Here is a 27,203-nt window from a genome sequence, read left to right on the forward strand (position 1 = left end):
TAATGAATACAATCTCAGGATCCTTAGCCATTCATCATATGTTAAACCTACCATTCCAGGGATCATCCATGTGAATCTCCGCTGGACACGCTCCAGCGCCAGTATGTCCTTCCTGAGGTGTGGGGCCCAAAATTGGATGTCGCTGTAGCCCTACCAGTCCTTGGGCTGCCTTCTCTCCAAGAGAGATGACTGGTGATGAATTCTACTTGAGGGTCACCATGCCTCCAAGTTTGAGGAGGAGAGCTCTTCAGGGGCAAGTTACCTCAGTTGGTTGAATGGCTGGTTTGCAATGCCAGTAAGGTAGGTTTAATTCATGCACCAACTGAGGTGCCCAATCATCATTGGGATTTCTGAAACATAGCGACAAAAAAGATCAGAGCTGGAAATTATACACTTACATTGCAGTTATTATAGATTTAGAATATATAGAAAGTGAAAAGGGAGGCGGAACAGCACAGTGAAGTACTTATAACAATAATGGTTGTAGAAAAAAGGACACAGCCATCAGTAAGACCAAAGTAAAAGCCATATAGACTGAAAACACAACTAATAAATAATAATAAATGGCACTAATATAGGTTTCCTACAAAGTGCTGAATGGAAGAGAGGTCCAGTAAGAAATAATGTGAATAAATTAAGGAATTGAGTAGAAAAGGATAGGGTAGGGTACCCAATATACACACACACACACACACACACACACACACACACACACACACACACACACACACACACACACGACAGTGTTTGGTTTGGAGGTGAAGTTGTGAGGGGTATGGGTGGGGACATTCCACCTTTCCATCACCAGCCAATGAAGCCCCTTGTCAGAAGACTAGTACATGCCCTTCTCACCTGCATGCCAATTGAAGTCTTCAAGCAGGTAACTAGTGTTCACTTGAGGATCTTGCCTGCCACCAATGGTATGCAGCCAGCAGTAAGCGAGGGAGCCATCACATGGGAGTGCAGGAAAGAAAAGCCCTTTCTGATTCACTTGCAAGATCTAGGGTTGAACCCTACTTCAAAGGCACTTGATAATTGATTGAGGAATGACATTGAAAAAGTGGGCCCTTGCTTTGCCTCTGACAGGGCTAGGCTGCCTTCATTCACCTCAAACAATATGAACACATTTAAGGGGAAACTATATAAGCATTTGAAGAAGTGAATACATGACTATGATGGTAAATTTAGATGAGCAATGATTGGAAGAGGCTTGAGTGTAGAATATACACCCGCAGGACTAGTTGATATGAATGATTTATTGCTCGACCATAAGGCCTCTGAAATCCAATGGTTGCTGACCTACATTAATGTATTGGTTAATCAGTTTTGAAATTCTCATCATTTTTGAATCCCTCTGTAACTTGTTCCCTCCTTAAATTTCTAATCTTCCCAGTTCAACATCCATGTCACATATCTGCACTCCTGTAATTGTGCTGACATGAATATCCCTGATTTATAACTTTTCCACCATTGCTGACTGCATCTTTAGCTAACTAGGCTCTGAGTTCTCCCTAAACACCTCCATTTCTTCAGGGGTGCTTAACTCTTTGTCTAGCATTTGGTCATCTGTTGTTGTATCTCTTGATGTGACTTGGTATTAGATGTACACTTCAGAACTGGCTGGACATTTTATTGCATAAAAGTTCTGTATACATCTTTGTTACAAGTTCTGTGTAAGGCTACACTCCATTTATTCATATTCATTAAGATCCTTAATCATCTTTGAACAGCTAAAAGCTGTATCTTACCAGCACAGGGCGTTGTTAAATTTCCTATTCCTAGGTGTAGAATCCATACAGTCTGGAAGGAGACCATTCAGCCCAGTGAGTCCACACCAACCCTCCAAGGAGCATCTCGCCTCTATCCACATCCCCCTATCCTATCCCTGTAACTCAAGTATTTTCCCATGGATAACCCATATTGCCTGCACACTGGGCAATTTTAGAATGGCCAATCCACCTAACCTGCACACATCTGCAGAACGCACAAACTCCACACACACAGTCGCCCAAAGGTGGAATTGAACCCAGGTCCCTGGCACTGTGAGGCAGCAGTGCTAACCACTGAGCCACTGTGCTACCCTTTATCTAGCTTATCAATTTGAGCATCAACCCAGACAACTCATCAGTGCTCTGGGATACTATGGGTTGGCTAGATTTGCACATTTGCCTTGAATAAGGAATGCTAGCACTATTTAGGTGAATTTCAGGAGGTCATCCAACACTTAATTGTGTGATACTAGCTGACCAATTTGCTGTGTCGAGGTTATTTCTCTCTGTAATTACCTACTTTGCTACCCGTGAGCTGATTATTTTGGAAAACTTCATATGGACAGAGAATAGAGAAATTCCGCTAATGCCAGGTGAATTGTTCTCTAAACTCTCTACGACCCTCCAAACACCCTTGACTCAGAGAACTAGGCTGTTCAGTATCTCAGCCCCCAACTCTGAGAGTTAGGCTGTCTTGCACACCTGCACACAGTAGCATCACCCCCACACCCCAACCCTGGGGCAGGGGCAGGCCACTTCATTTCTTCCTCCAATTCAACAGTGAGATTATGGTGGGGAGGAAAATATGCTGAGTGACCAACCAAGTCATAGATTTGTTTTCAGACACTTAAGTAAGTGTAATTTGGATATAGCAGCAGAAAAAGCTGCAGCAAAAGTGATCAAATTGGAAATCCAAACTACAAATAGCTCTTAGTTGGGAGCATTACTGGTTACTACCTATGTTTCTCAGCCATGTTCCAATATCAACTAATTTAGAGAATTAAGTTCACCAAGCCTCATACACCACAGGCTTTGTCCCATTAACTAGTTAAGTCTAGCCCTAACCCTTGAACACACACATGTTAATCGGTCATACAGCATGGAAACAGACTTGCAGTGCTGGCGTCAATAGAAACATCTAGAATAGCTTCATAGTTATTGCAGAGTCCATAATTAGCCTGTTCTTCCTCATACATCATTGCATTGTGTGTTTCTGCGTGTGCGTGTACAAGCGAGAGTGAGAAAAGCTCAGATAGTTCCAATCCCTACCTTTTCCCATGACTCTAAATCTTTACTCTCAGAATAATTATCCAATTCCATTTTGAACGCCGTGCCTGAATCTGCCTCCTCCACGATCTGAGGCAATACATTCCAGAAACTAATCACTCACAATGTAAAAACAATTTTCTCATTTCACCTCTGGTTCTTTTGTCAATCGGTTTAAATCGTTATCCTCTGGTTCTCTATCATTTTGTTATCTATGTCACTTGCTCCATTCATATGTAGTAAAACAAAGCTGTCTAGGACTGACCTCCATATCCAGACATCAATGCTGTGCCTGCTGTCATTGGTGCTTTGTCCTTTAGCAACTCCTTCCCTGTCTCCTTCCAGGTTATGCAAAGCAAAGCCTGGGTGGAGACTCCGAGAATGACGTGAGAGGGTTGGCAACTTCACGTGATTAGTTCCAATCCATTTTTTTTCCAATTCAAACTTGAAAATGTTAAAGCAGATATCTGCAGGTTAAACACTTGAGTGAAAATTTAAAAATTTATTTGAGGACTGTGTGAGTTGCACATACTGCTTATACCAAAGGTGCTGGGCTGATGGTGACACAATTCAGGTGGCTCAGGGTCCAAGGGAGAGGGAAGATATGTCATCTAATGTAATAGTGGAGATTAATTTGGAAGAGGAACAAAGGGAGCACATGTTTTTTACTGTGTGAGAAAAACACAGCAGGTGTTGCTGTACCTGACCTCAGTTCTCCTTCCATTCCTCCTGCAAAAGGAGGAATCCCCTTGCAAGATGTTCATGATTAAACTGCTACTTTTTTCTTGCCTGATAAGATAGATTACTGCTACACAAACTCCTCTTAGATGAAGGCTTCAGAGAATTTCTGGAATAAATGTTGATAATGTGTTCAGAATGCTTTCCTAGTTGTTTTAAAATTCCTCTTTAAAAGATTAACAGCATAATCGGTGTATTCCTTTCAGCCATTTGTTCACTTCATTTTAGTTTTTCCTAGTTAGGAGAGGAAGTTATACGTGTTCTGTCCCCTAAGATTCTGTGCAGTCTGTTCAGGGAGTGCCAGCAAGCAATCTTTAGTGACAGCCATTCTTTCCAATTCCCTGGGAGGTTGCTAAAAGTGCGTGTTCAACTTCAACCAGTATGGTGTCTTGTGCTAAACTTCTGTTGCTGCTTAAGACCTAATTTATTTACCAAAAGGAGGTGAAGACACTCATATCCATTGAGCCTTATGCAAATGTATGCAACTGATGCTGTTTTAGTGTATGGACAGCTGGATAAAACGCTACGTTTTGTTGAATTGTGTAATAAAACATTACAATTGATCGTTTATTGTATTTATTAGGCGCCACCACAGCGATGTTTGCGAAATTACACAGACAAAGCTGCGAGGTTCAGTTCGAGACTTGAGGTCTCCTAAGAGGTCATCAAAGTCAACAATTGAAGAAGACCTGAAGAGGCTAATTAACCTTGATAGTCCTCCCCCGGACATTGGCAAAGATGGGAAGGTATGCAGGTTCCAAGTGACTCTACTGCATTTGTGAGGACAGTAGGCCTGGTCATAACTTCCCAGATATGGCTGTTAGTATATTCCTTTCTAAATCATCTCCCTTTCCATCATATAAAATGTACTGCTGTGTTGCTAACTTTAAGTTAATCATATGGCAACTTTTAAAACAGTAGTTAACTTTATCATAAAGCATTTCAAACATTGCTTACTTTTAAACTTTCAATTCCTTTTAGTACTTTTAAACTGAAAAATGCAGGTTTCCTGTGAAACTTTGGAAGTTTTGTTTGTGGAGCCAAATTTTACTATTCCATGTGTCATCTTATGTGATGCCTTTGAGGTTTGCTGCAAAGATTTCCTGTCTAGCAGCCTCTTATGAACGCAATACCTGACAAATGCTTCCAACATTTCCTTGGAGCTTGTAAAATGGATTTTTAGACAATTGTATGACAAGTCTTGCATCTTCATGTTTACCCTAGTCTTTCCGTTCAGGACCGTGTGGTGATGGCTGCTTTTGCAATGAGTCCCAGTCTAATTTGTATTCAGTACTCACGAAGAGCAGATAGCACAAGTATTTTTGCCAAAAGCATCGAGTTCAGTCAGCTCAGCTGGTTAAATTGAGGCATCCCTGACTGATGGAACCTATTCATGTTCATTGCGGCAAGGATCATTTTTTTTCAAAAGAACATTAATAATCTTTCTTTCCATTGAAAGATGTTTTCATCCAGTGCCAACATGAAGCACATTCAGATTCAGTTTTGCACAGTTGATTACAGAATAATGCTCCCACTTTTCTGCTTCAATAATGTGCCTTAAATCAAACTAAAAGGGGCATAAATTTGAATGTTTCCTTCCACACCAGCTTCCAAAAGCCTACCTGCACAAGATTTTTGGATGCTGTGCATATAACGTTGGAACAGCGTACAGTGAGTATTGACAAACGTGTTAGTTAGGACAATCCATGTATTCCTCCTTTGCACCCAATGGATTTTGATACCTTAGTTTGGGCTGATTTTGAAATTGGGTACCATGTGTCAAAAGACCACTGGAAGCAGTGCTAGATCTCCTCTTCAGTAGCTGCTTTGGCTGACAGGACACTCCCAAGGTATTACAAACAGTCAACATTCTCTATGGGCTCCTTCACGGACCTTGATGATCACCCACTCAACCACAATCGCTCACATACCTCTGTCGGCACTTACAAATTTCCACCCGCGTGAGCACTGTTGCCTGTCTGTCCTTGCTTGGTTTCTAACCTGCTCCATCATCTGACACTTCTCTCTCACTTGTTCACTTGCCAGCACTCAAATGCTCACTTTCTGCCGAGACTTGAACTCACCTGATCTCACTGCAGCCAACCTGCTGTTACTCTCTTATCCATGCACCGACTCTCCTGCCCAGGCTCACTCACTCAGTCACTAACTCAACCTACTGTAACACACCCACGAGCCCATGCACATAGTCAGTCATCAGCCCACCCACACTCTCTCTCTTGCTCACTGATCAACCCACTCGTGTTTGTTCACTGGCTCATCAACTCTAGTAAATGTTTTAATCACTCTGAATAACCATGCAGTAGATTAAAATAAAGCACTTGAATTTTGTGGCGAACTTTGAGTCATCCTGGGGAGATTCCAGAGTGAATAACAAACAGTATGTTACAGTCCCAATTGGTATGTAGACTAACATGTCAGCCAATTCATGTGCAACAAGGACCCCTACATAGTAAGATGAATATGATTGTGATGGTTGAGGAAAGATTCGTTTCCTGTGATATTTCAATAGTGCAGGGGATTTTCAATGTCCACCTGAGCAGGCAGCTCTGATATCAGTGGAACTGAACATCCAAGAGTTGGTATTCACTTCAATGCTGCATAAATTGTCCACTTTGATATGTTTTTCTCTTTCACATGCTTCCTCCCCCACAGCCTTGCCCTGCATTTCTTCCAAGTTGTACTCAGAGACTTTAACATCTCAACAAAGCACTTGCTGTGGTTTTAGATGTACTGTTTCTCATTTAAAGCAATGATAAGCAATGAAGTATCACACGGGTGGATAGAAAGAGAAAACTTCACATAATACCTAAGAAAAAGATCACAAAGTTTCTTCCATTGCCTTAATTCTGAGAATTGACACCACTAACATAGGCCTTGACTAAATTGTTCTATGCCAGTTTTATTTTATTAACACCACAAATTCCTCCCACTACTACTCTCATATCCCTCTCTTTCTGTTCCCTTGTATTTGTAATCCAGCCTCTTATTAAAGACATCAATCTCATTGCCTTCATTCTTAAAAGAAATTCCTCCTAGTTTTCTGTATCTGATCTGTGGATGCTATCTTATGTTTAAGTTTTTGCATTCTGGAGACAGCAACAATTGGAGATAGATTTTCTTAGCTGTCCTGTAGGACCTCTTGATGCTTTTAAAGGTCTTCTCTATTACAGAGGAAAGACCCCAATCTGTCCAATTCTCACCAATAATTACATTATCTCAATTACAGCAAGCCAATATACATCTTTTCTGCCCTGACATTCTTTTTGTGCCAGGTCAGAATTACTCAGAATATGTGTGGTCTAATCAAGATTCCATTATATATTGAATATTTCTTCTTGTCGTTGTATTCTACATGTCTAGAATTGACCTCCAGTCTTTGCTTGCATTCTTTATCAATTCATCAAAGAGCCTTGCTACTTTTTAAGCACTTCCAGGAGAGTGATCATGGGACGTTACTCTCTTCAAATCAGTATTTCTTGACATCAGTAACTGGGATCCAAAGAATACTTTGTTGAGATGTTCTGACATCATAAAAGCAGCTTTAGAAATTGCGTCCTTTTCTTTGCATCTGTGTCCCTTCTGCTTCTTTCACAAACATGATAGCACAGAAAGAGATAAACTGATGCTAATGGACTAAATTGTGTTCATCAATACACTTGAAACAAATTTGATTTTATGTGAGCAGGATATTTAAAAGTTAGAGTCATAGGTTGTGAGAGACTTTTGGAGTGTAAATGAAAATAAGAACAATAGCTGGAACAGAAACTACGGAGAAGGTGCTTTGGTGGAGGATTTAATCAACTATCATATAATGATTCTATGTAAGAATGGATCTGGGTCAAATAAATTGGAATCAAAGGTTGTCAGGAAAGAAACAATGTGTTACCTTCAAAGGAGAGAGATTGGGCACAGGCAAGGTAGGGCAAACAAATCTAGAGCTCCTTGGATGAAAAGATGTGGGGATTAAGGTAAAAAAGAAACAAAGTGCTTATCACAGTTGTCATAACATAATATACACTCAACAAGCAGGCTGAATATATAAGGTTCGAAATGGGTGTGGTATGGCATATAAGAGATATAGAGTTTGAAACGAGACTGCAACAAACTAATTGAAATCCCAATGTCATCTACAGGCATAATAATTGTAAAGGGCCATAAAAGGGGTGGGACTGATTAAATCCACGTTTTGGCACCTAAACACAGACAAAACTGAGATATTCAATGAATACATTGTGTCACTCTCTTTCAAGGCAGAAGCTGCTACCTAAATCAGTGAAAAACAATTTAATTAATGCACGAAAAGGATTTAAAATTGGTAAGGAAGTGGTATTGCCAAGGTTACATGTGCATAAACAAAAACAGAAAATACTAGGGAAACTCAGCCGCTGTGAAGAGACAACAGTGAGACTGAGTCCAATAACTCTTCTTCAAAACGAGACAGGTGACTAGACTCTAAACATAAGCTCTGTTTTCTCCCCACAGGTGCTGTCAGACATGCTGAGTTTCTGCAGCAATTTTTGTTTTTGTTTCTGTTGCGCCATTGGGCCCCGCAGTTCCTTGGTTTCACTTTGACTGTTAGAATAGCCAGTGCAGACTTGATGGACTGAATGACTATCTGAAATGTATGATTTTGTGATGTTTAAGAGGTTGATTTGTTGTAAATTCTAACTGTGATATGCTGTGAAGGCTACTGTAACCAATCAAAAATGTGATTTCAAAATGAAACATGAACTGTTCTTAAGCAAAAAAAATCAACTTTCTAAATCTGATCCCTGGCTTTCCAGTAGGTGTGAAGCTTGTGCTGTCTGATGTTTGACATACATTTAATAATTGCAGTTCTGTTCCTTATCTCTAATTTAAAATGGGCGCATTTGCTTTTGTTTTCCTTTTGTCTTGACATAGCTGTCTCTCCCAGACACGCCAACAACAAGGAAGCCATTGCACCGCACCTTCTCTGATGAGAGCATCTACAGTGGCCAGAGAGAGCCTTCATTCTCGAATGCACATGCATCACTCCTAGACCAAGCGTTGCCCAATGATGTCCTGTTCTCCAGCACTCATCCCTCCTTGCACTACACACTGCCAGGCCGTAAGCATGGACAGTCGATAAAATCTCATCATGGTGGGTAGTGCTCACAGGCCCCTCTATTTTGTCTGAGTAAAGTGATCTAGTGGTGCGTTTACTGCTATTATTGTGACAAAGGGGGGTTTGTATCCTGATTTTTCTTCTGCTTTTGCCCCCTAAAATCTGATTTACTTAAGGTGCAGTTCTGTAGGAACATGCATTCTCTCTCTCTTCTTGCAACAATGGCTATGTTTTAAGCTTAGGCAGGGAAAGTCAGGACGGTTTTATCCACATGGGGCATCACAACCAAGATTCCCGCTTAAGATCTGCATAAATAGGCATTTAATTTCCAACAGGAATCATTCAATAGCATCAAAAGCAGGAATACACTTTCTGCCCTGCAAAACTCTAGTAGCTTTTATTGGCGTTGGCAGACCCTGCATTGCCATCCTGGTGAAAATAACTCGAAGACAGATAAGAGTTAGATCCAAAGTTTACTGCTGAACCTTTGAATTAAACAGTGAGGAAGAGGAAGGTACCTAACTTGAGCTTCATGTTGTAGACCTTTTGCATCCCTTAGGCCATAGTCTGTGTCTTTTGTTCCAATCAAGGCCGCATTGAGACTCTAGTTCTCATCATCAAGGTCTTTATGTAGGCAAATTAAAATCTGTCTTTTTAACTTTTGGACGGATTTTCCTCCAAAGTTTGTTTAGCCACCCATTTAGCCAGTTAAACATTCTGAAGGTTAAATATTGAGAGTTACAGAATCCAAGCTCGTGCTTTTGGAGAAATTGAATTTCATTATTTCTCAGTCAGGATATGTACTCCAGAGGTAGTTTCAATGGAGGAAGAAAATTGTGGTTTCACAATAAAGTACAAATTTAGGAAAATGGATCTTAACGATCATTTTCCTTCTTTTGGTTTGATCCAGTTTTAATTCCCATTTTAAATTACTTCATGAGTTTGCTGTAATTAACTTACCTGATATCCAGTGTTCGATTAGTATTTTATTTTTTTATCCAGCAGTTGAACTTTCTGCATCTGATGGTTCCCTCTCTGATATTCATGAAAGAAGGCGGCAGCCACTGCCAGATCCAGGCCTTATGCCACTGCCAGACACAGCCATGGGCTTGGAATGGTCTAACCTTGTGGATGCAGCAAAGGCATTTGAAGGTAACCGTCTGTGTTTTTTGCTCCACGCTCTTGTGCGAAAGTAACCTGTAATATTTTTATTATTTTCTAATGGCACTTTCACACAAAGAGCTGGTGTGAGACAGGTGAAAATTCATTGTTGGCACAGATTTCACATTTTCAGAATTTCTCACAGATTATTGAATACTGATTTGTGCGCAAATGTCGAACGTTTCTATTTGCTGGTATTTTAGTTATTTTAGACATTGTTTCAAACTAAAGTCCTTCTTTGTACATGTGGTTCATTGATGTTTGAACATATCCAATGTGTTCATATCTAATTCACTCAAGGCATGAAAAACTGATCTGTGGTGATGACTTTTATTTTAGCACATATAACAGCCATTCTGTGCTAGAAGTTTCCCTCAAAAAGCTATACAATGGTAAACCAGTAAAATTACATTTAAGGACTATTGACTCAAGAAGAAATGTTAACCAGAAAGCCAGGAAAGCTGTTTGCTGTTTAGCTGTGTCGTAAGATGTTTTACAATTCATCCAACCCAACAGAATGGGTGGATTGTGTTTTCTTTTGCATGAAGCACTTACTCGAGCTGCACTTTACATTAGTCCAAATCAAGCTAAAACCTCTTGGACAAAATTAAGGACTTTATTGCCCAAAAGTTGTTAAACAATAGTTTTAAGAATTCGTGAATGTTTTTCTTTGTCCTCACTTCCCGAAACCCACAGTGGACACATTCTTATGTGCCTTCCTTTCCAATTTAAGTTAACTGCTACTTTTTCCACTTACTGCTCAAGTTTTTTTTCCCCATGGTCGTTATCAGTGAAGCTCCCATTATTGCGATGCTAAGGTATGATTTCACAGGGTGGTCTAATTGCTGATTCCCGACATACTGAAGTTGCCCTTTGGCCTTACAATAGTCATGTAATATAGATGAAAACTGGCAAAATGCACAAAAATGCCAAGTGCATTTTGGCACCAGCTAGGAATAATTCAGAGCAGTGGATTGATTCTAGCATGGCCCCATCACCTGTGTGTTTGCCTGTTAATTGTGCTACAAGTTAGCTCTGTAGATTTTGTATGATATTGTTTCATGCTTTTTCAACAGGCTGAGTGAAGTTCAATTATTGTGGCATGGCTTGATATTTAGAACTCTGAGAACAGGGATTTAAACAATTCTCCCTTATCCTCTTGGGTATATTAAATTCCTTAGGGCCGTCAGTGCTTGTGGATCTGTTACCACAGCATCTTGAGAAATTTACTGATATATTGTTTGTGTGCCTGAGGCTTATGGGAAATTGGGTCTGTCATTTAAACGCCGGTCACATTTTCAGATACTGAAAGCTTGGATTAGTGGTTCTTCCATAATTTGACAGGGCTTGACTGTGGAGTGGATTAGTGCCTTCTGAAAATCTTCTATCCTGGCTATAAGAGATGGCCTAAGCGCTCTCATTAATTTGACATAATTTGAGAGCTTAGTATTTATAGAGAATTACACAAAAGAATGTGGCAGCTGGTGTATGAGGCATAATCTTTTTTTTTTCTGCAGTTGTTAACGCTTTCTGTGTGATTTTTACATTGTGAATAGTTTAATGGGACGCACATGTGTTTCTCATTGTTAAAAGTTCCTGATAATGATGAAAATGATAGGATAATCCATCTGCTTTTAGGAAATGTGCAACGATTAGCAGCCTTTCTTATATCTTTTCAATGCCTAGAAGCTTCTCCACATTGCATAATCAGTGGGTCAATATAACTAAGCATTTCGGTTGGGATCTGTATTGAACTCGATGAGCTGCCATGAAAATGATTGCAAATGATTGTTAATACATATTGCACAGTGATTTTTCAAACTAATGCACTTTTACTTAAATGTTAATTCCAATGTGCTAACGTACATAACAGTAAGTGAGAGGAGCAAATCTTATTTTTACACCATAAGCAAACCAATGTTCTGCATTTACTGCTAAAATTCACGCAGCATAAAATCCCCTTAATTATACTTCAACCTAAAATGTGCTTTGTATCTTTTTACTACTTGAGCTTTGAAGTAAGAGTTGGGATTTCTTGGTATTCCTTCCCAGTCGAGCTTGCGTGGTCTTGTTTCACTTTCTGCTTGCAGTGGGGAGACTTCTTCATTAAAACGTCTGGACTGGGAGTCTTGCTGCATGGGGAGTATGATAAACTTTGCCTTCCTACTGTCACCATTCTTTCAGTTTTCCTTGATCTCTAACACAATTGCCATCAGTTAAGGATGTCAAAGTCCACTCATGAGGGTCGAGGGTCAGTGGGTTTCCCAATATCGTTAGAAGCTCTATCATTAGAGGTTGTAGCTGTTGATGTATATTGGAGTGAGAGGGAGCACCTCCTGCTTTTAACATTTAAGAATAGAAAGAGGTTACAGCTATCATGCCATCCTTTGTAGAGTGGGGGACCTCTGGTCACATCTGTGGTCATTGCAGTACGTAGGCTGCAAAAGTACTTTCATAAAAATAAATCAAGAGCTGAATCTTCAGGTCTGCTGCTGGGAAACCAGCTCCTTTCACTGGCTGTGTAGACCATTTAATTACTTTTATTGGTAGATGGCTGCTATGTCCCAAAAATTACAACCTTTCCCAAAAATGGAACAGTGATAAAACCAGCAAACTGGCATCAGCAGAGATAAAGTCTGAACCTGCCCAATGTTTGAAAATCCTGCCTTTTGTCTTTATGCCTCAATGTAGGCTCTTGCCCACACTAAGGAGGCAGCCTTACAGGCTCTTTCTCTCTGTGCTTTCCTGAATTTGTATTCTGAAGCCATAACTTTCTGACTCCTGAGAAAGCTATTACTGAGCCATGATTGACATGTTCAGTACAATATATTAATTTGCATATGCTGTGTGGAAAATTGCAGTTTGTGCTAACAGGTTCATTGTTGCATACTTCTCTTAATTGTTTCCTTCAAATTCCTCCTGTTAGTTACAACACACCTTGCTTAACGCATATGTTATGCAACTCATGATTGTTTTCCAAAAACCAGCACAAACTAGCAAATGAAAAATATATGCATCCAGTTCTATTAATGCTAGGGACATCCATCTAATATTGATTGTGACTTAAATTTCCCATTTAACACTTTATGCCAGAGCTTTTACTTCCGTCTCTCCTGAAAGAATGTAGGAATAAATACCATCACTGAGAAATTGTTGATCAAAATTCTAGCACAGCCACACATTGTTTTTATGACAGATAAGGTGGATGTCAAGGATGGGGTGGTTAAGGGAGAGGTGGGTGTGTTGAATGTTCTTGGGGACAGGTGAGTGTTTGGTGAATGTTGTCTGGGGGAATGGATAAAGTGAATGTTTTCTGGGGGGGGTGTGACTGTCCTGGAGGCATGTGTTTGAACATTGCTGCAGGTACTGGAACGCTTTAACACTCTTGCTAATTTGCTTGAGAGTTTTGCTGGTTTTATACATGCTATAGTTTTTTTTCTAAAAGCTCTCCAATAAATCTGTGTTTAAAAAAAACAATGTTTTATAGTGCCATCAGCTCATGTGTCCCATTTTTTGAGCATCAGATCCCACTTTGTTGGCATCTTCGAGAATCTGGCAAGGTTAAACCAATAATTGGCGTTTTAAATTTAAACTTAATTGAACTAAATCGAACTTAAATTGAACATTCGGAGAAGATGTGATAATGTCACTGAATGAGTAATCCAGAGGACATGATTTCAAATCTCCTCATAACAGTTGATGAAATTTAAATTCATCACATAAATCTGGAATATAAAAGCAGGTCTCAGGAATGGTAACCATAAGACCATTGTTGATTATTGTAAAAACCCTTCTGGTTCATCCTTTAGAGTAGCAAATCTACAGTTGTTGCCTAGTCTGGCCATATTTGACTCCAGATCTACAGGAATGTAATTGACCCTCAGCTGACTTTTAGAATGGCCAGCAAGCCACTCCGTTCAAAGCCAATTAGAGAAGAGCAACAATTTCTGGCCTTGTTGGTGATGCCCATAAAAGAATAAAGAAAATCTTCCAGCCAAGTACAATGTGTGTATCTTTGTTAGGAATGCTTCACTTTCCTACCGTATGTCATTGGTGTATAAGTTGAGGGGTATCAGGTATTTGGGGCCAGTGTTTACAATTCTGGTGCATGGTAGCTCACATGCACAGTATGAAAAATTCTCCGATGTACCGTTGAAATTTGCTTTGAGGATTAGTTCAATTCTTTGTTTAAAAAATCAGAGCTTTTCAAGATGAAAGTAATGATCATGCAGAGCACTAAGTGCTTGAGCACTATGCCCAAATTTCCGATCCCCTCTTCGCTGAGAGACCACATTGGTCCAAACTGCCACTTTCCCTTTCCTTGCTAAATCAACAAGTACTGCATTTCTCAGAATTGGCAAAGCTTGTTTCTCCTTCCTCTCTTCTGAACTCCCTCCTCAAATATTCCATCAAAGTTCCATGTCACAAGCTAATTCAGAAACCTGCAGTCACCTTACAGAAGGGAGATCAGTTGTCAGCAATGATTGAAATGCATTGGAAGGAAAAGGAAGGAACATAATTATCTCTTTCATTCGCATCTCCTGACAGATGATCACAGCGTGGCATCATTAGCCGCACTCAAACCAGCATTTCGTGCAATCTGCGGAACTGCAAAAGTTTAAGCCTGAGTTAGAAATGTTCATTAATTTATGCCAAAAGTAACCGTTAGCTGTTTTCCTTCTTCAATTTCTAGTTCAGAGAGCTTCTTTATTTGGTGTTGATTCAGACCACAGACCTGACAGCTTATTGCTTGATAGTAACAACCAGGCAGACAGACATCCATCACCTCAGGCTGTACCCAGAAGGTGAGTCATACTATCTGAGGAACCTATGGAATGATGGTCAGTTAAGTGAACACAAACAAAGTGAAAAATAACCTTTCAATTGACTCTTGAAGCCAAGCCAGTTGTGCATTCGGAGTTACATGTTGTAATCAACTGCCTCCTCCTCTTTCACACCAAGAGTAGTCTTTGAACAGAGCAAGTTTCAAACAGTTTTGTTGAATAGTAAACTGCATCGTATATATCTCAGCTTTTCTTACAGCTCTTGAACCTTTTCTTTTACTCAGCTGGCAAAGGAAAGTCTGCTCCCCCAATCAAATTACAGTTACCTTTGAAGTTGAGGTATGTAAAGGGCCAGAACTTTCCTCTTGAAGGCGAAGCTTCTACAAGGGTCATACCATTACCCAGTTAGCAAGGCCCTTGTACCAAAACTCAATCGCTGTCCTGCAACACACACAGTACACTTGAGCAATTAATGTGCAAACCCAGCAAGTTCGTAACAATAGCAGTGTGGCTAAAGGTTAAATTCTGTTTGTGTGAACAGTGTACCTGGACCAACAAGTTTTGCAGATGTGCAACATAAGGTATATCTACTCATCCTCTAAACCTAGCCAATTTTGAGCATTCCTAATATTTCAAGTTGTTAGAATGCTGTATTTTTCAAAATCTCACCCAGTAAATTCTACATTGTAACACTCCAAGACGACTTCTAAGTAATGCTACTGGATAATTAATTTTACAAAGAGAAACATGAAGTGCTACATATTCTAAGTGTTCATGAGCAAAATAAATCTTTTTCAGATGAATACTGTAATTGGATTTGCAATTTGATTATTGAACTACATGCATCCAAAATAAAAACACAAAATGCTGGAAATTTAAAGCCAGTTTGTCATCTTAAAAAAAAAAGTGAATTCAAAAAGTAGAAATTGTGCCTACAGGGTAGGCAATGACCTTGTGGTATTATCACTAGACTATTAATCCAGAAACTCAGCTCATGTTCTGGAGACCCATCACCCAGATGGGGTATTTGAATTCAGAATTTGGAATTCAGAATCTATGATCACCATGAAAATGTTGGAAAAACTTACTTCATTCACGATGTCCTTCAGAGAAGGAAATCTGCTTTTCTCACCTGGTCTGGCCTGCATGTGATTCCACACACACAGCAATGTGGTTGACACTCCTTTTCCCTCAAATGGCCTAGCAAGCCATACAGTTGCACCAGTCTCAGAAATGAAACCGGATGGATCACATGGCATTGGAAAAGACAAGGGTAGAAACAGCCCTGTAAACCCTGCCACGTCCTCCTCACTAACGTCTGAGGGCTAGTGCCAAAATTGGGAGAGCCGTCTCTCAGACTAGCCTAACATAGTCATACTCACAGAATCATACCTTGCAGACGATGTCCAGTACACCACCACCGCCGTCGCTGGATATTTCGTGTCACAATGGCAGGATAGACCCAGCAGAGGTGGCGGCACAGCGGTATACAGTCAGGAAGGAGTTGCTCTGGGAGTCTTCCATGAAGTCTCATGGCTTCAGATTAAATATGGGCAAGGAAACCTGCTGATTACCACATACCATCCTACCTCAGCTGATAAAATAGTACTCGATCAGATCGAACAGACTTAACAACTCTGAGGCGCTGTGGACCGTCAACAGCAGCAGAATTGTACTCTAGCACAGTCTGTCACCTCATGGACCGGCATATCCCCCGTTCAACTATTACCATCAAGCCAGGGGATCAACCCTGGATCAATAAAGAGTGCAGGGGGGCATGCCAGGAGCAGCACCAAACATAGCTGAAGGTAAGGTGTCAATCTGGTGAAGCCACCAAACAGAACTACTTGCATGCCAAACAGCAAAGGCAGCAAGTGATAGACAGAGCTAAGCGACCCCACAAACAATAGATTAGATCTATGCTCTGCAGTCCTGACATAGCCAGTCATGAATGATGGTGGATGATAGTCTAATTTAACAACTCACTGGAGGACTAGTCTCCACAAATATCCCCATACTCAATGATGAAAGAGCCCAGCGCATAGGTGGAGAGGATAAGGCTGAAAGTTTCGCTGCAGTCTTCCGTCTGAAGTGCCAAGTGGATGATCCGTCTCAGCCTCCTCCAGTGTTCCCCAGCATTACAAATACCAGTCTTCTGGCAATTCGACTCACTCCACATGATGTGGTTCCCCTGTTCAAGAAGGGGAGTAGAGACAACCCTGGTAATTATAGACCAGTGAACCTTACCTCAGTTGTTGGTAAAGTGTTGGAAAAGGTTATAAGGGATAGGATTTATAATCATCTAGAAAAGAATAATTTGATTAGGGATAGTCAGCACGGTTTTGTGAAGGGAAGGTTGTGCGTCACAAACCTTATTGAGTTCTTTGAGAAGGTGACCAAACAGGTAGATGAGAGTAAACCGGTTGATGTGGTGTATATGGATTTCAGCAAGGCGTTCGATAAGGTTCCCCACAATAGGCTATTGTACAAAATGCGGAGGAATGGAATTGTGGGAGATATAGCAGTTTGGATCGGAAATTGGCTTGCTGAAGGAAGACAGAGGGTGGTATTTGATGGGAAATGTTCATCCTGGAGAGCAGTTATTAGTGGTGTACCGCAAGGGTCGGTGTTGGGTCCACTGCTGTTTGTCATTTTTATAAATGACCTGGATGAGGGCGTAGAAGGATGGGCTAGTAAATTTGCAGACGACACTAAGGTCGGTGGAGTTGTGGATAGTGACGAAGGATGCTGTAGGTTGCAGAGAGACATAGATAAGCTGCAGAGCTGTGCTGAGAGGTGGCAAATGGAGTTTAATGCAGACAAGTGTGAGGTGATGCACTTTGGTAGGAGTAACGGGAAGGCAAAGTACAGGGCTAATGGTAAGATTCTTAGCAGTGTAGATGAGCAGAGAGATCTCGGTGTCCATGTACACAGATCCTTGAGAGTTGCCACCCAGGTTGACAGAGCTGTTAAGAAGGCATACAGTGTTTTAGCTTTTATTAATAGAGGGATCAAGTTCTGGAACCAAGAGGTTATGGTGAAGCTGTACAAAACTCTGGTGCGGCCGTACTTGGAGTATTGCGTACAGTTCTGGTCACCGCATTATAAGAAGGATGTGGAAGCTTTGGAAAGGGTGCAGAGGAGATTTACTAGGATGTTGCCTGGTATGGAGGGAAGGTCTTACAAGGAAAGGCTGAGGGACTTGAAGCTGTTTTCATTAGAGAGAAGAAGGTTGAGAGGTGACTTAATTGAAACATATAAAATAATCAGAGGGTTAGATAGGGTGGATAGGGAGAGCCTTTTTCCTAGGATGGTGACGGCGAGCACGAGGGGGCATAGCTTTAAATTGAGGGGTGAAAGATATAGGACAGATGTCAGAGGTAGTTTCTTTACTCAGAGAGTAGTAAGGGAATGGAACGCTTTGCCTGCAATGGTAGTAGATTTGCTAACTTTAGGTACATTTAAGTCGTCATTGGACAAGCATATGGACGTACACAGAATAGTGTAGGTTAGATGGGCTTGAGATCGGTATGACAGGTCGGCACAACATCGAGGGCCCAAGGGCCTGTACTGTGCTGTAATGTTCTATGTTCTATAACATGAAGAAATGTTTGAAGACACTGGATACTGCAAAGTCTATGGGCCCTGACAACATTCTGGCAATAGTACTGAAGACTTATGCTCCAGATCTTGCTGTTCTCCTTCTTAAGCTGTTCCATCTAGTTACAATACTGGTATCTACTTGAAAATGTGGAAAAGTGCCCAAGTATTTCCTGTACTTAAAAAGCCGGACAAATCCAACCTAGCCAATTACAGCCCCAGCAGCCTGAACTCAATCGTCAATAAAGTGATGGAAGGTGTTATCAACAGTGCTATCAAGCAGCACATGCTCAGTGACACCCAGTTTGGGTTCCGTCAGGACCACTCAGCTCCTGACCTCATTACAGCCTTAGTTCAAGCATGGGCAAAAGAGCTGAATTCCAGATGTGAGGTGAGAGTGATGGCCCTTGACCTCGAGGCTACATTTGACCGAGTGTGGCATCAAGAAGCCCTGCAGAACTGGAATCAATGGGTGTCAGTGGGCAAATTCTCTGGTGGCTGGAATCATACCTGATACGTAGGAATATGGCCATGGTTGTTGGAGGTCAATTTTCTCACGTTCCTCACGGTAGTGTCTTCAGCTGCTTCATCAATGACCTTCCCTCCATCATAGGGTCAGAAGTGGTGATGTTTGCTGATGATTGCACAATGTTCAATACCATTCACAACTCCTCAGATACTGAACGTAGAATAGTACAGCACAGTACAGGCCCTTTGGCCTACGATGTTGTGCCGAATTTTTTGCCCTAAACCTGAGGTCTATGTAACCTCCACCCGTACCTTATACTATCATCCATATGCCTATCTAATAGCCACTTAAATGCCTCTAATGAGGCTGACTCCACTTCCCTCTCAAGCAATGCATCTACTGAAGCAGTCCATGGTCAAATGCAACAAGATCTGGACAATATCCCACTTGGGCTGACATGTGGCAAATAGCAGTCGTGCCTCACAAATGCCAGGCTACAACCATCACAAATAAGAGACAATCTAACCACTGTCCCTAGGCATTCAATGGTGTTACCATCACTGAATTCCCCCCACTATCAATGTCCTGGATGTTGTCATTGACCAGAAACTCAACTGAACTCACCACATCAACACAGTGACTATAAGTGCAAATCAGAAGCTAGGAATACTGTGGTAAGTAACACACCTCCTGACTCGTCAAAGCCTGCCCACTGTCTGCAAAGCACAAGTCAAGAGTATGATGGAATGCTCCACAATTTACTGGATGAGTGCTGCCCTAACAACACCGAAGAAGCTTGATGTCATCCAGGACAAAGCAGCTTGCTTGATTAGAACTACATCCACTTCCTCCACCACTGACGCTCAGTAGCAGCAGTGTTATAGTATCTACACGAATCACTACAGAAATTCACTGAAGATCCTCAGATGGCACCTTTCAAATCCATGACCACTTCCATCTCAAAGGATAAGGGGAGCAGATATATGGGGAGCACCACCACCTTCAAGTTCCCCTCCGAGTCACTCACCATCCTGACTTGGAAGTATATCGCCGTTCCTTCACTATTGCTGGGTCAAAATCCTGGAGTTCCCTCCCTAATGATATTGTGGGTTAACTGACAGCAGGTGGACTGCAGCCGTTCAAGAAGACAGCTCACCATTCTCTTAAGGGCAGCTACGGATGGGCAATGGCACCCACCATGAATTTTAAAAATTGTCCATTCTGACACTTAACTAATGGTCTCCTCAATGATGTACCAGACAAAAATCAGGGGTTGATGGCTAAAAGACAGCACAAGCTTTAAAGTTGTATAAAAGGCCAGCAATAACTTTCTTTCTCTTGCTTGTTCACTAGATAATAACCACTGCAATTAGAGTAGGGTTCAAGATGACATCGGTCCTACCTGTTTTGGGGGGACGTTATCAGCTACTAACCTTTGAAAACGGGTGGAAATTGAGCAGATCTGATGTGAGTTTTACAAATTAAGAAGAGCTGTCTCATTCTGAGTTTAACTGGTTTGAATATCCTTTTCAGAGAGGAGTCTCCTACCACCCTGTCTGGCAAGGTGACTGAACTGGAACTATTGCTGAAGGAACTTCGGGATGATTTGAGGAGGGTAAGCGAAAAGTTTCAAATTTGAGCAAGCTGCAGTTGGCATAACTAGATCCTATCATGCTTGTCACAAGGGTGGGATGTAATGCTCAGCTCGAGTGTAGTCTCGAGCAAAAAAATTGTACACTTCACTTAGGTTATGGTAGCATGATTGAGGTGGAAAGTGATGTTAATAATGCCTTCATTTAAAGTACTATTTAATTTTGCAACTAATTTGATAATTTAAATTGTCCATGCTTTGTTTTAAATGAGCATTTCTCTGGCCACTACACCACCAATTTTGGTGTCATCTGAAAACTTACTAACCATTCTTCCTACATTCACACCCAAATCATTTATATAAATGACAAAAAGCAGTGAACTGACCTCCGTGGCACGTGGCTGGTCACAGGCCTCCTGTCCAAAAAGCAACCAACTACCGCCAGCCTCTGTCTCCCATGTCTGTTGCTCAAACGTTTGAGATACCTTACCCTTCTGGAGTAATCTGAGGGTAAAGTTGTCTCTTTTCAAGTCTAAGACTGGCCTTAGAATGGCCTTGGGCCATTCATGAGTGTGCATGACATACAACAAGAAATGATCTGATCAAGGTAACCGTTATTCTGCTGGATGGCTTTGATGTGCCCTATTTCAAGTTTTGGGTTGTGAATGTGATTAACAATGAATCTATTGCACAAAATTAAATAACATCACATCAGTTCAATAGCTGTCACTTTCTAAAGTACAGACTGAAACACATCGGGAAAAGAATTTAACTGCTGATCAATTACACAAATATCATACATGCATATAAAAAAAACCCAATTACAATTTTGCTATATTTTGAGAAGAACAGGAATCATCAGTCATTGTTGAGGTCAAGTAGACAGATATAATCTTTTAACTGTCTGCATCTGACCTTGGATGACTACTGTCTGACACTGGATGTCTGAATTTTTGTGATAACATTTAGCTGACATGTTTGTTGTAAAGTACAATAATGTGAAAGGTAGCATTCTCCCTTTGATTCCAGTCTATATCATAAGCTGAGCCTCTACATTAATCTTAAATTGATTGCCTGACCAGCTGAAAATTGTTGTGGTGATAAACTGTTTCACAGCCTGCATAGTGTTTTGCTTTTCATGGACTATATTCCAGTAACTGCAATTCCTACTAATGCACAAGGTAGGAGGATGGCACTAATACCCTCATGTAATCCTTTTAAATTATCTCACAATGTTTTATTGTTTGCTCTTAGATGATCACAGTGCCTGCCTGACATCATTTAGAAGCAGTTTTTAGTTGTCTCCCTGCTCAGTTCAGGTTTACAAACATTTTTAACTACTGCACAACATTGATGTGCTTAATGTATACCCGGTAGGATAAGTCCACATGGCAAACATAAAGTTTGACTTCAATTAACCTCTCTGCTCCTGTCTAATCCAAAGTATATACTTTGTACTGAATAACTGAAAGATAACTCCAGATTTTTGTTTGCATATCTTACAAAGGACTCAGGTGGAAGTCATTGCATTGTACGCAGCTCCAAGAATAAAGAGAACTAACCACGGTTCTGATCACAAATATCTGCAAGTTTAGGCAGGAACAGCAGTGAAACAATTTCCTGGTCCTCCTCTTCTCCCACCCCACCCCAACCCACACAGTGATTCTACAGTGTCAAAAAGGCTAAGTTCAGATGTTATGAATCCCACTTCATGAAGGTACCAGGCAATATCTAGCATTTCAGTCGAAGAATAGGGGAGTAGATTACAGTACAGTTCTGAAATTTGAATAACTTATGTTGTGACAAAGACACATTTTATCATCATCATTGTCAATTAGTTGGAATCTGACTGAAATTACTACAGAGTAGTAACCCCCAGATGTTATCTTTCACATGAAATGTGATTGTTCCCAAGTGTTCACGAAATTAACTGTATGCTTGAACTTCATAGCATACCCCTAATCATTCTCTCACACCTACTAGAATGACTTAAATTTGTCTTGTGCCTATAACAACATCAGTTGAAATTCAGTCATTCATATAACTTTTAAAATGCATTAATGAGGTATGGGGAACACTGCCTTGATCATTAATGCCCATCCCTAGTTGCCCTTACCTCACAAAGCTGCTGGAGAGGGAGCTCCATGATTTTGTTGGCCGATGCAGAAGCAGCAGTGATACATTTCCAAGTCAGGATAGTGAGTGTTTTGAAGGCGAGCTTGCCGGTCATAGTGTTCCAATATATTTGCAGCCCTTCTATGTGGTAGTGGTGGTGGATTTTGGATTTGTCTAAACAGCTTTGATGAATACATGTATAAATGGTACACGGTTCTGCAGTTGAGCATCAGAGATGAACCAAGAGAATGTTTGTGGATGTGGTGCCTGTCAAATGGCTGCGTCATTTTCATGGTGTCAAACCACTTGAGTGCTTGCAGAAAAGTGGGGAGTATTCCAATTCACTCCTAATTTGTACCTTGTAGATGGTAGAGAAGTTTTGAACAGTCAAGAGAAGAGTTACTTGCTGCAGGATTCCTAGCCTCTGACCTGCTCCAGTAGCTAGTCCTGTTCATTTTTTGGTCAGTGATAACCTACAGAAAGTTGACAGTGGAGGATTCAGTGATGATAATGCTATTAAATGTCAATGGGCAATGGTTAGATTATCTCTCATTGAATAATGTCATTGCCTGGCAATTGTGTGACACAGATGTTACTTGCCACTTGTCATCTCAAGCCTGGATGTCATTCAGGTCTTGCTGCATTTGGACGTGGAATGCGTCACTATCCGACAAGTCACAAATAGTGCTGAATGCTGTGCAATCGTCAATGAACGTCCCACTTTGGACTTTATAGTGGTGGAAAATATAAGAAATCTAAAGAACTGTGAATGCTGTAAATCAGGAACAAAAACTAGCTCAGCAGGTCTGGCAGCATCTGTGAAGAAAAAAATCAGAGTTAATGTTTCTGCTCTGGGCACCCTGAACCTATTTGTCTACAGTGATGTCCTACACACAGCAATGAAATAAAAACCAATCAATCTGTATGTATATAAGTATATTTCTAGCAGGTAATTAGAATTAGGCATCAATCATTGTACTATGAATTAGTGACAGGTTCAAATTAGTGTAGTGACATTTTTTTTGTGCACATAATTCTGTGTATGCTTCTGGCCCTTGATCAGATTACACTATTTTAATGACTGTTATATTTTGTACTATTTAACTCTTGATCTGATTTACTGTGCATCAGTGACTGCCAGGGACTGCTGTTTCTACACATCAATTCTGCAGTCAGGCACTTCTCTGTATTTCAAACATGATGTCGATTTATCTGTGTGCATTTCTCCTTTAGGCAAAAGAAGATCGAGCTGCACTGCAAGAAGAGGTGCAACACCTGCGGGAAGACAACTTGCGTTTGCAGGAAGAGTCCCAAGCTGCATCTGCACAGCTGAAGAAATTCACTGAATGGGTTTTCAATACAATTGACATGAAGTGACTCTTTGTAGGAATGGAAAAAAAAACTTAAAACTCTTCTAAAGGAAAGAGTTTTGATGTGATCTCCCAATTGTGAGGAGTTCCACTTTAGAAAAACCCAAGCACTTTCATCACAAGCTGAATGAATGATTGTTCTCAGTGCATACCACATACATTTTTGCTTGCCTTACATTTTCATCTGGAATTGTTAAAATGTGAAAGTCAGGTTTTTGCACAGTATAAATATATTTTTGTTTGTAAAGTTCATTTTACCATATTGAACCACTTCTGTGGCATTAGTTTTCCAGACCTTGGTTACCGTGACACATGTGGGATGCTTTCCCATTTATTCATTTAATATTAAAATAACGTGTTTAAAAGGGAGAGGTCAGTTAGCTTCATGCCAGAAACTTTCAAGAGTCTTAAGCAAAAGAGGGTTTTAAATTCCCGAAGTTTTGATTTGTGCATTAATAATCAAAGGTGGTGTTTCTTAAATCATTCACCATGATTGGGAATCCTTTTGGGTTTTTGCTTTATGTTTGAAAAATAATAAATTCATACCATTTTTAAATTAAGTAATATTCAGTGTGAGTGTCTTTTATCTGGAATTAATTTAACAAAAAAAGGAAAAATCACCATTCAAGTACAGTTTGAAGAATGCTTCACACAAACACTTTTTAAATGCATGTGGTGTGCCCTTTTACATATCCCTCTTGTACAGGTTCAGACTAAAGCACAAATGGTGACCAAAAAGAGTAAAATTGAGGACCTTCTGATACCTAGATGAAAGGGCTCAAAGTAAGTCCTTAGAATGTTACTATGAAACTCATTTGATTTTATATTTAACCTGATTTAAGTTTCTAAATTGTGGAGAAATTCATTGTAATAGATGGTAATTTCTGCAAAAGAAAGTTTGTGGGTTTTATATTACAATGACAGTGTGATCTGAAGTGTCACTCCAATAGAGACATTTTTTGGTTATGGTTGTCATGAGGGGAAATTTAACATTGCCCACTGACCATAGCAGTTGCATTGAGTATGGGGTTCATCTGCATTTTTTTCTATTTCCAAACTGTATCCCCCTCTCTCACCCACATACATCCCTTTTAAAAAAAAATGAACATTTTCTGATTCCAAGATTATAGAAAATAACTGATACTTTTGTAAATAAATTGGAACTGAACTTTTCGGAATATTTTGTAAGGTTCTGGTAAGTTTTGAAGTTCTGGAATTTTTTAGTGACCTTGTATGAAGGAAATGTATTATACCTTGTAGTGTACTGTTAATACAAATGGGAATTATGGCAGGCATTGAGGTTTCAAAGGTATTTGCTTGTTCAGTTTCCCCTTCCCTTGGTTAAAACATTGGAACTAAAGCCCGCCTATTTATTGTACTTAGGATTTCTGATTTATCATGTCCTGTATTTAATCAGAAAAGGTACATTCTAAGCATCTCACAATAAAACTTGTTTCAATGTTTGCAGACTTGTCTTTTTGAAATGTTTTGTTACACAAGGCACTTGAAGGAATCTTGATGAAATGGGTCAATGGGCTGAAAATAGCAGATGTCGTTCAATCTGGATAAATGCCAGGTATTGCGTTTTGGTATTACAAACAAAGTGTTCTGCTTATACAATTAGTGGTATGGCCTTGAGTAGTGCAGAACAGAGGGACCCAGATAGACCAATCTTTGAATTCCACATCATGCATAGACAGGGTAGTTAAAAAGGCATTTGGCACATTTGCCTTCATTGCTCAATCCTTTGAGCATATGAGTTAGGAAGTCTTTTTGAGGTTGTAGAGGACATTGGTGAAGTTGCTTCTGGGATACTGTGTCCTGTTCTGGTTGCCCAGTTATGAGAAGGATAATATTAAGCTGAAGAGGGTTCAGAAGACACTTACCATAAAGTTGCCAGGTATGGAAGGTTTGAGTTATAAAGAAAGGCTGGATAGGCTCGGAGGTTTTTCATCAGAGATTGAAAGGTGACCTTTTGAAGTTTACAAAATAATGAAGGGGTGTAGATAAAGTGAATGGTAATCCTCTTCCCCGAGGATGAGGGATTTCATGACTATGGGGCACATTTTTTTAAGCCAAGAGGCGAAAGATCTTAAGAGCCGTAGGTGATTTTTTTTTAAGGCAGAGAATGATTTGCATGTAGGACTAACTTCCTCAGGAAGTGGTGGATGTGGATATAATTACAATATTTACAAAACATTTGGATAGGTATATGAATAGGAAAGGTTTGGGGGAATATGGGCCAGGAGCAGGCAGGTTTGGCTAATTGAGTTTGGGATTATGTTTGGCATGGACCGGTTGGACCGAAGGGTCTGTTTCCATGCTGTATGAATCTATGTCTATTAAAGTTCACTTAATAGAACATTTCTCCCTTTTTCGCTTCTGCACTCAGCTAATTACATTTGATTCCTAAAGAATAAAACTGAATAGATTACAATAAAAATGTTATTCCTTAATGTTCAGTTTGCTAGTCCTCTGCATATTTTATCTTTCACTATTTTACAATGATGAGTATAATTTGAAATGCCCTCCTTCATTCCTCCTGAGCTTCTAATGTCTTGAGACCACCCACTCACTTCTGCTTGTACCTATGGTGTTGAAATCAAGACTCCTCACATCATCATCATCATCATCATCATCATCATCATCATCATCATCATCATCATCATCATCATCATCATCATCATCTATTTCACATTCTTTCCTAGGATCTCAGCACTGGTGCTGCTTATCCCCACAGTTTGGATCCAAGATTGACAGCCAGTTTATTGAAGTATGTATCTTCATTCATAAAAATCAATCTTCCTAAACCTGAGTTTGATTTGCTCAAACAATCATCCTATATGTGAACTTTTTTTCTGCTGTTAAGCATTCAGCATGTCTCACGCCATGGAACTTGCTGCATTATCAGGTGGTCTTGTTACAGTTGTGACTTGTCTAAACCCAAATTGAATTAAATTATTCTGGATTATCCTCATTGGGTGACTTTCATTCACTTACTAAATTGAAAGAGCAGTCTCCCTGCTCACCAAACACCTAAAATAGGTGCAGGAAAAGGCCATTTAGCCCTGTCAGGCCTACTCCACCATTCAGTATGATTGTGGTTGATCATCCAATTCAATATCATGTTCTGCTTTCTTTCCATATCCTAGATCCCCTTAACCCTATGGAATATATCAGACTGCTTCTTGAAAACGTTCTATATTTTGGCCTCCAACATTTTCTATGGCAAA

General features: G+C 40.3%; 1 protein-coding gene across 12 annotated transcripts in view; it reads left to right on the forward strand.

The window, feature by feature from the left end:
- sipa1l1 (signal-induced proliferation-associated 1 like 1) overlaps positions 1-25,434 on the forward strand; it is a 323,672-nt gene extending 298,238 nt beyond the window's left edge. For 9 of the 12 annotated variants that reach the window (XM_048537169.2, XM_048537168.2, XM_048537171.2 and 6 more), the window contains 6 exons: positions 4,357-4,519; positions 8,697-8,916; positions 9,883-10,032; positions 14,735-14,846; positions 20,428-20,509; positions 23,834-25,434. In XM_048537169.2, coding sequence (XP_048393126.1) covers positions 4,357-4,519; positions 8,697-8,916; positions 9,883-10,032; positions 14,735-14,846; positions 20,428-20,509; positions 23,834-23,977 — 871 coding nt within the window. In that variant the 3' untranslated portion in view covers positions 23,978-25,434. The remainder of the gene's footprint in view (positions 1-4,356; positions 4,520-8,696; positions 8,917-9,882; positions 10,033-14,734; positions 14,847-20,427; positions 20,510-23,833) is intronic. The other 3 variants (XM_048537173.2, XM_048537174.2, XM_048537175.2) reach the window with 3 other exon arrangements.
- Positions 25,435-27,203: the final 1,769 nt, after the last annotated feature.

The sequence above is a fragment of the Stegostoma tigrinum genome, chromosome 10 (assembly GCF_030684315.1).
Source record: "Stegostoma tigrinum isolate sSteTig4 chromosome 10, sSteTig4.hap1, whole genome shotgun sequence".
NCBI lineage: Eukaryota > Metazoa > Chordata > Chondrichthyes > Orectolobiformes > Stegostomatidae > Stegostoma > Stegostoma tigrinum.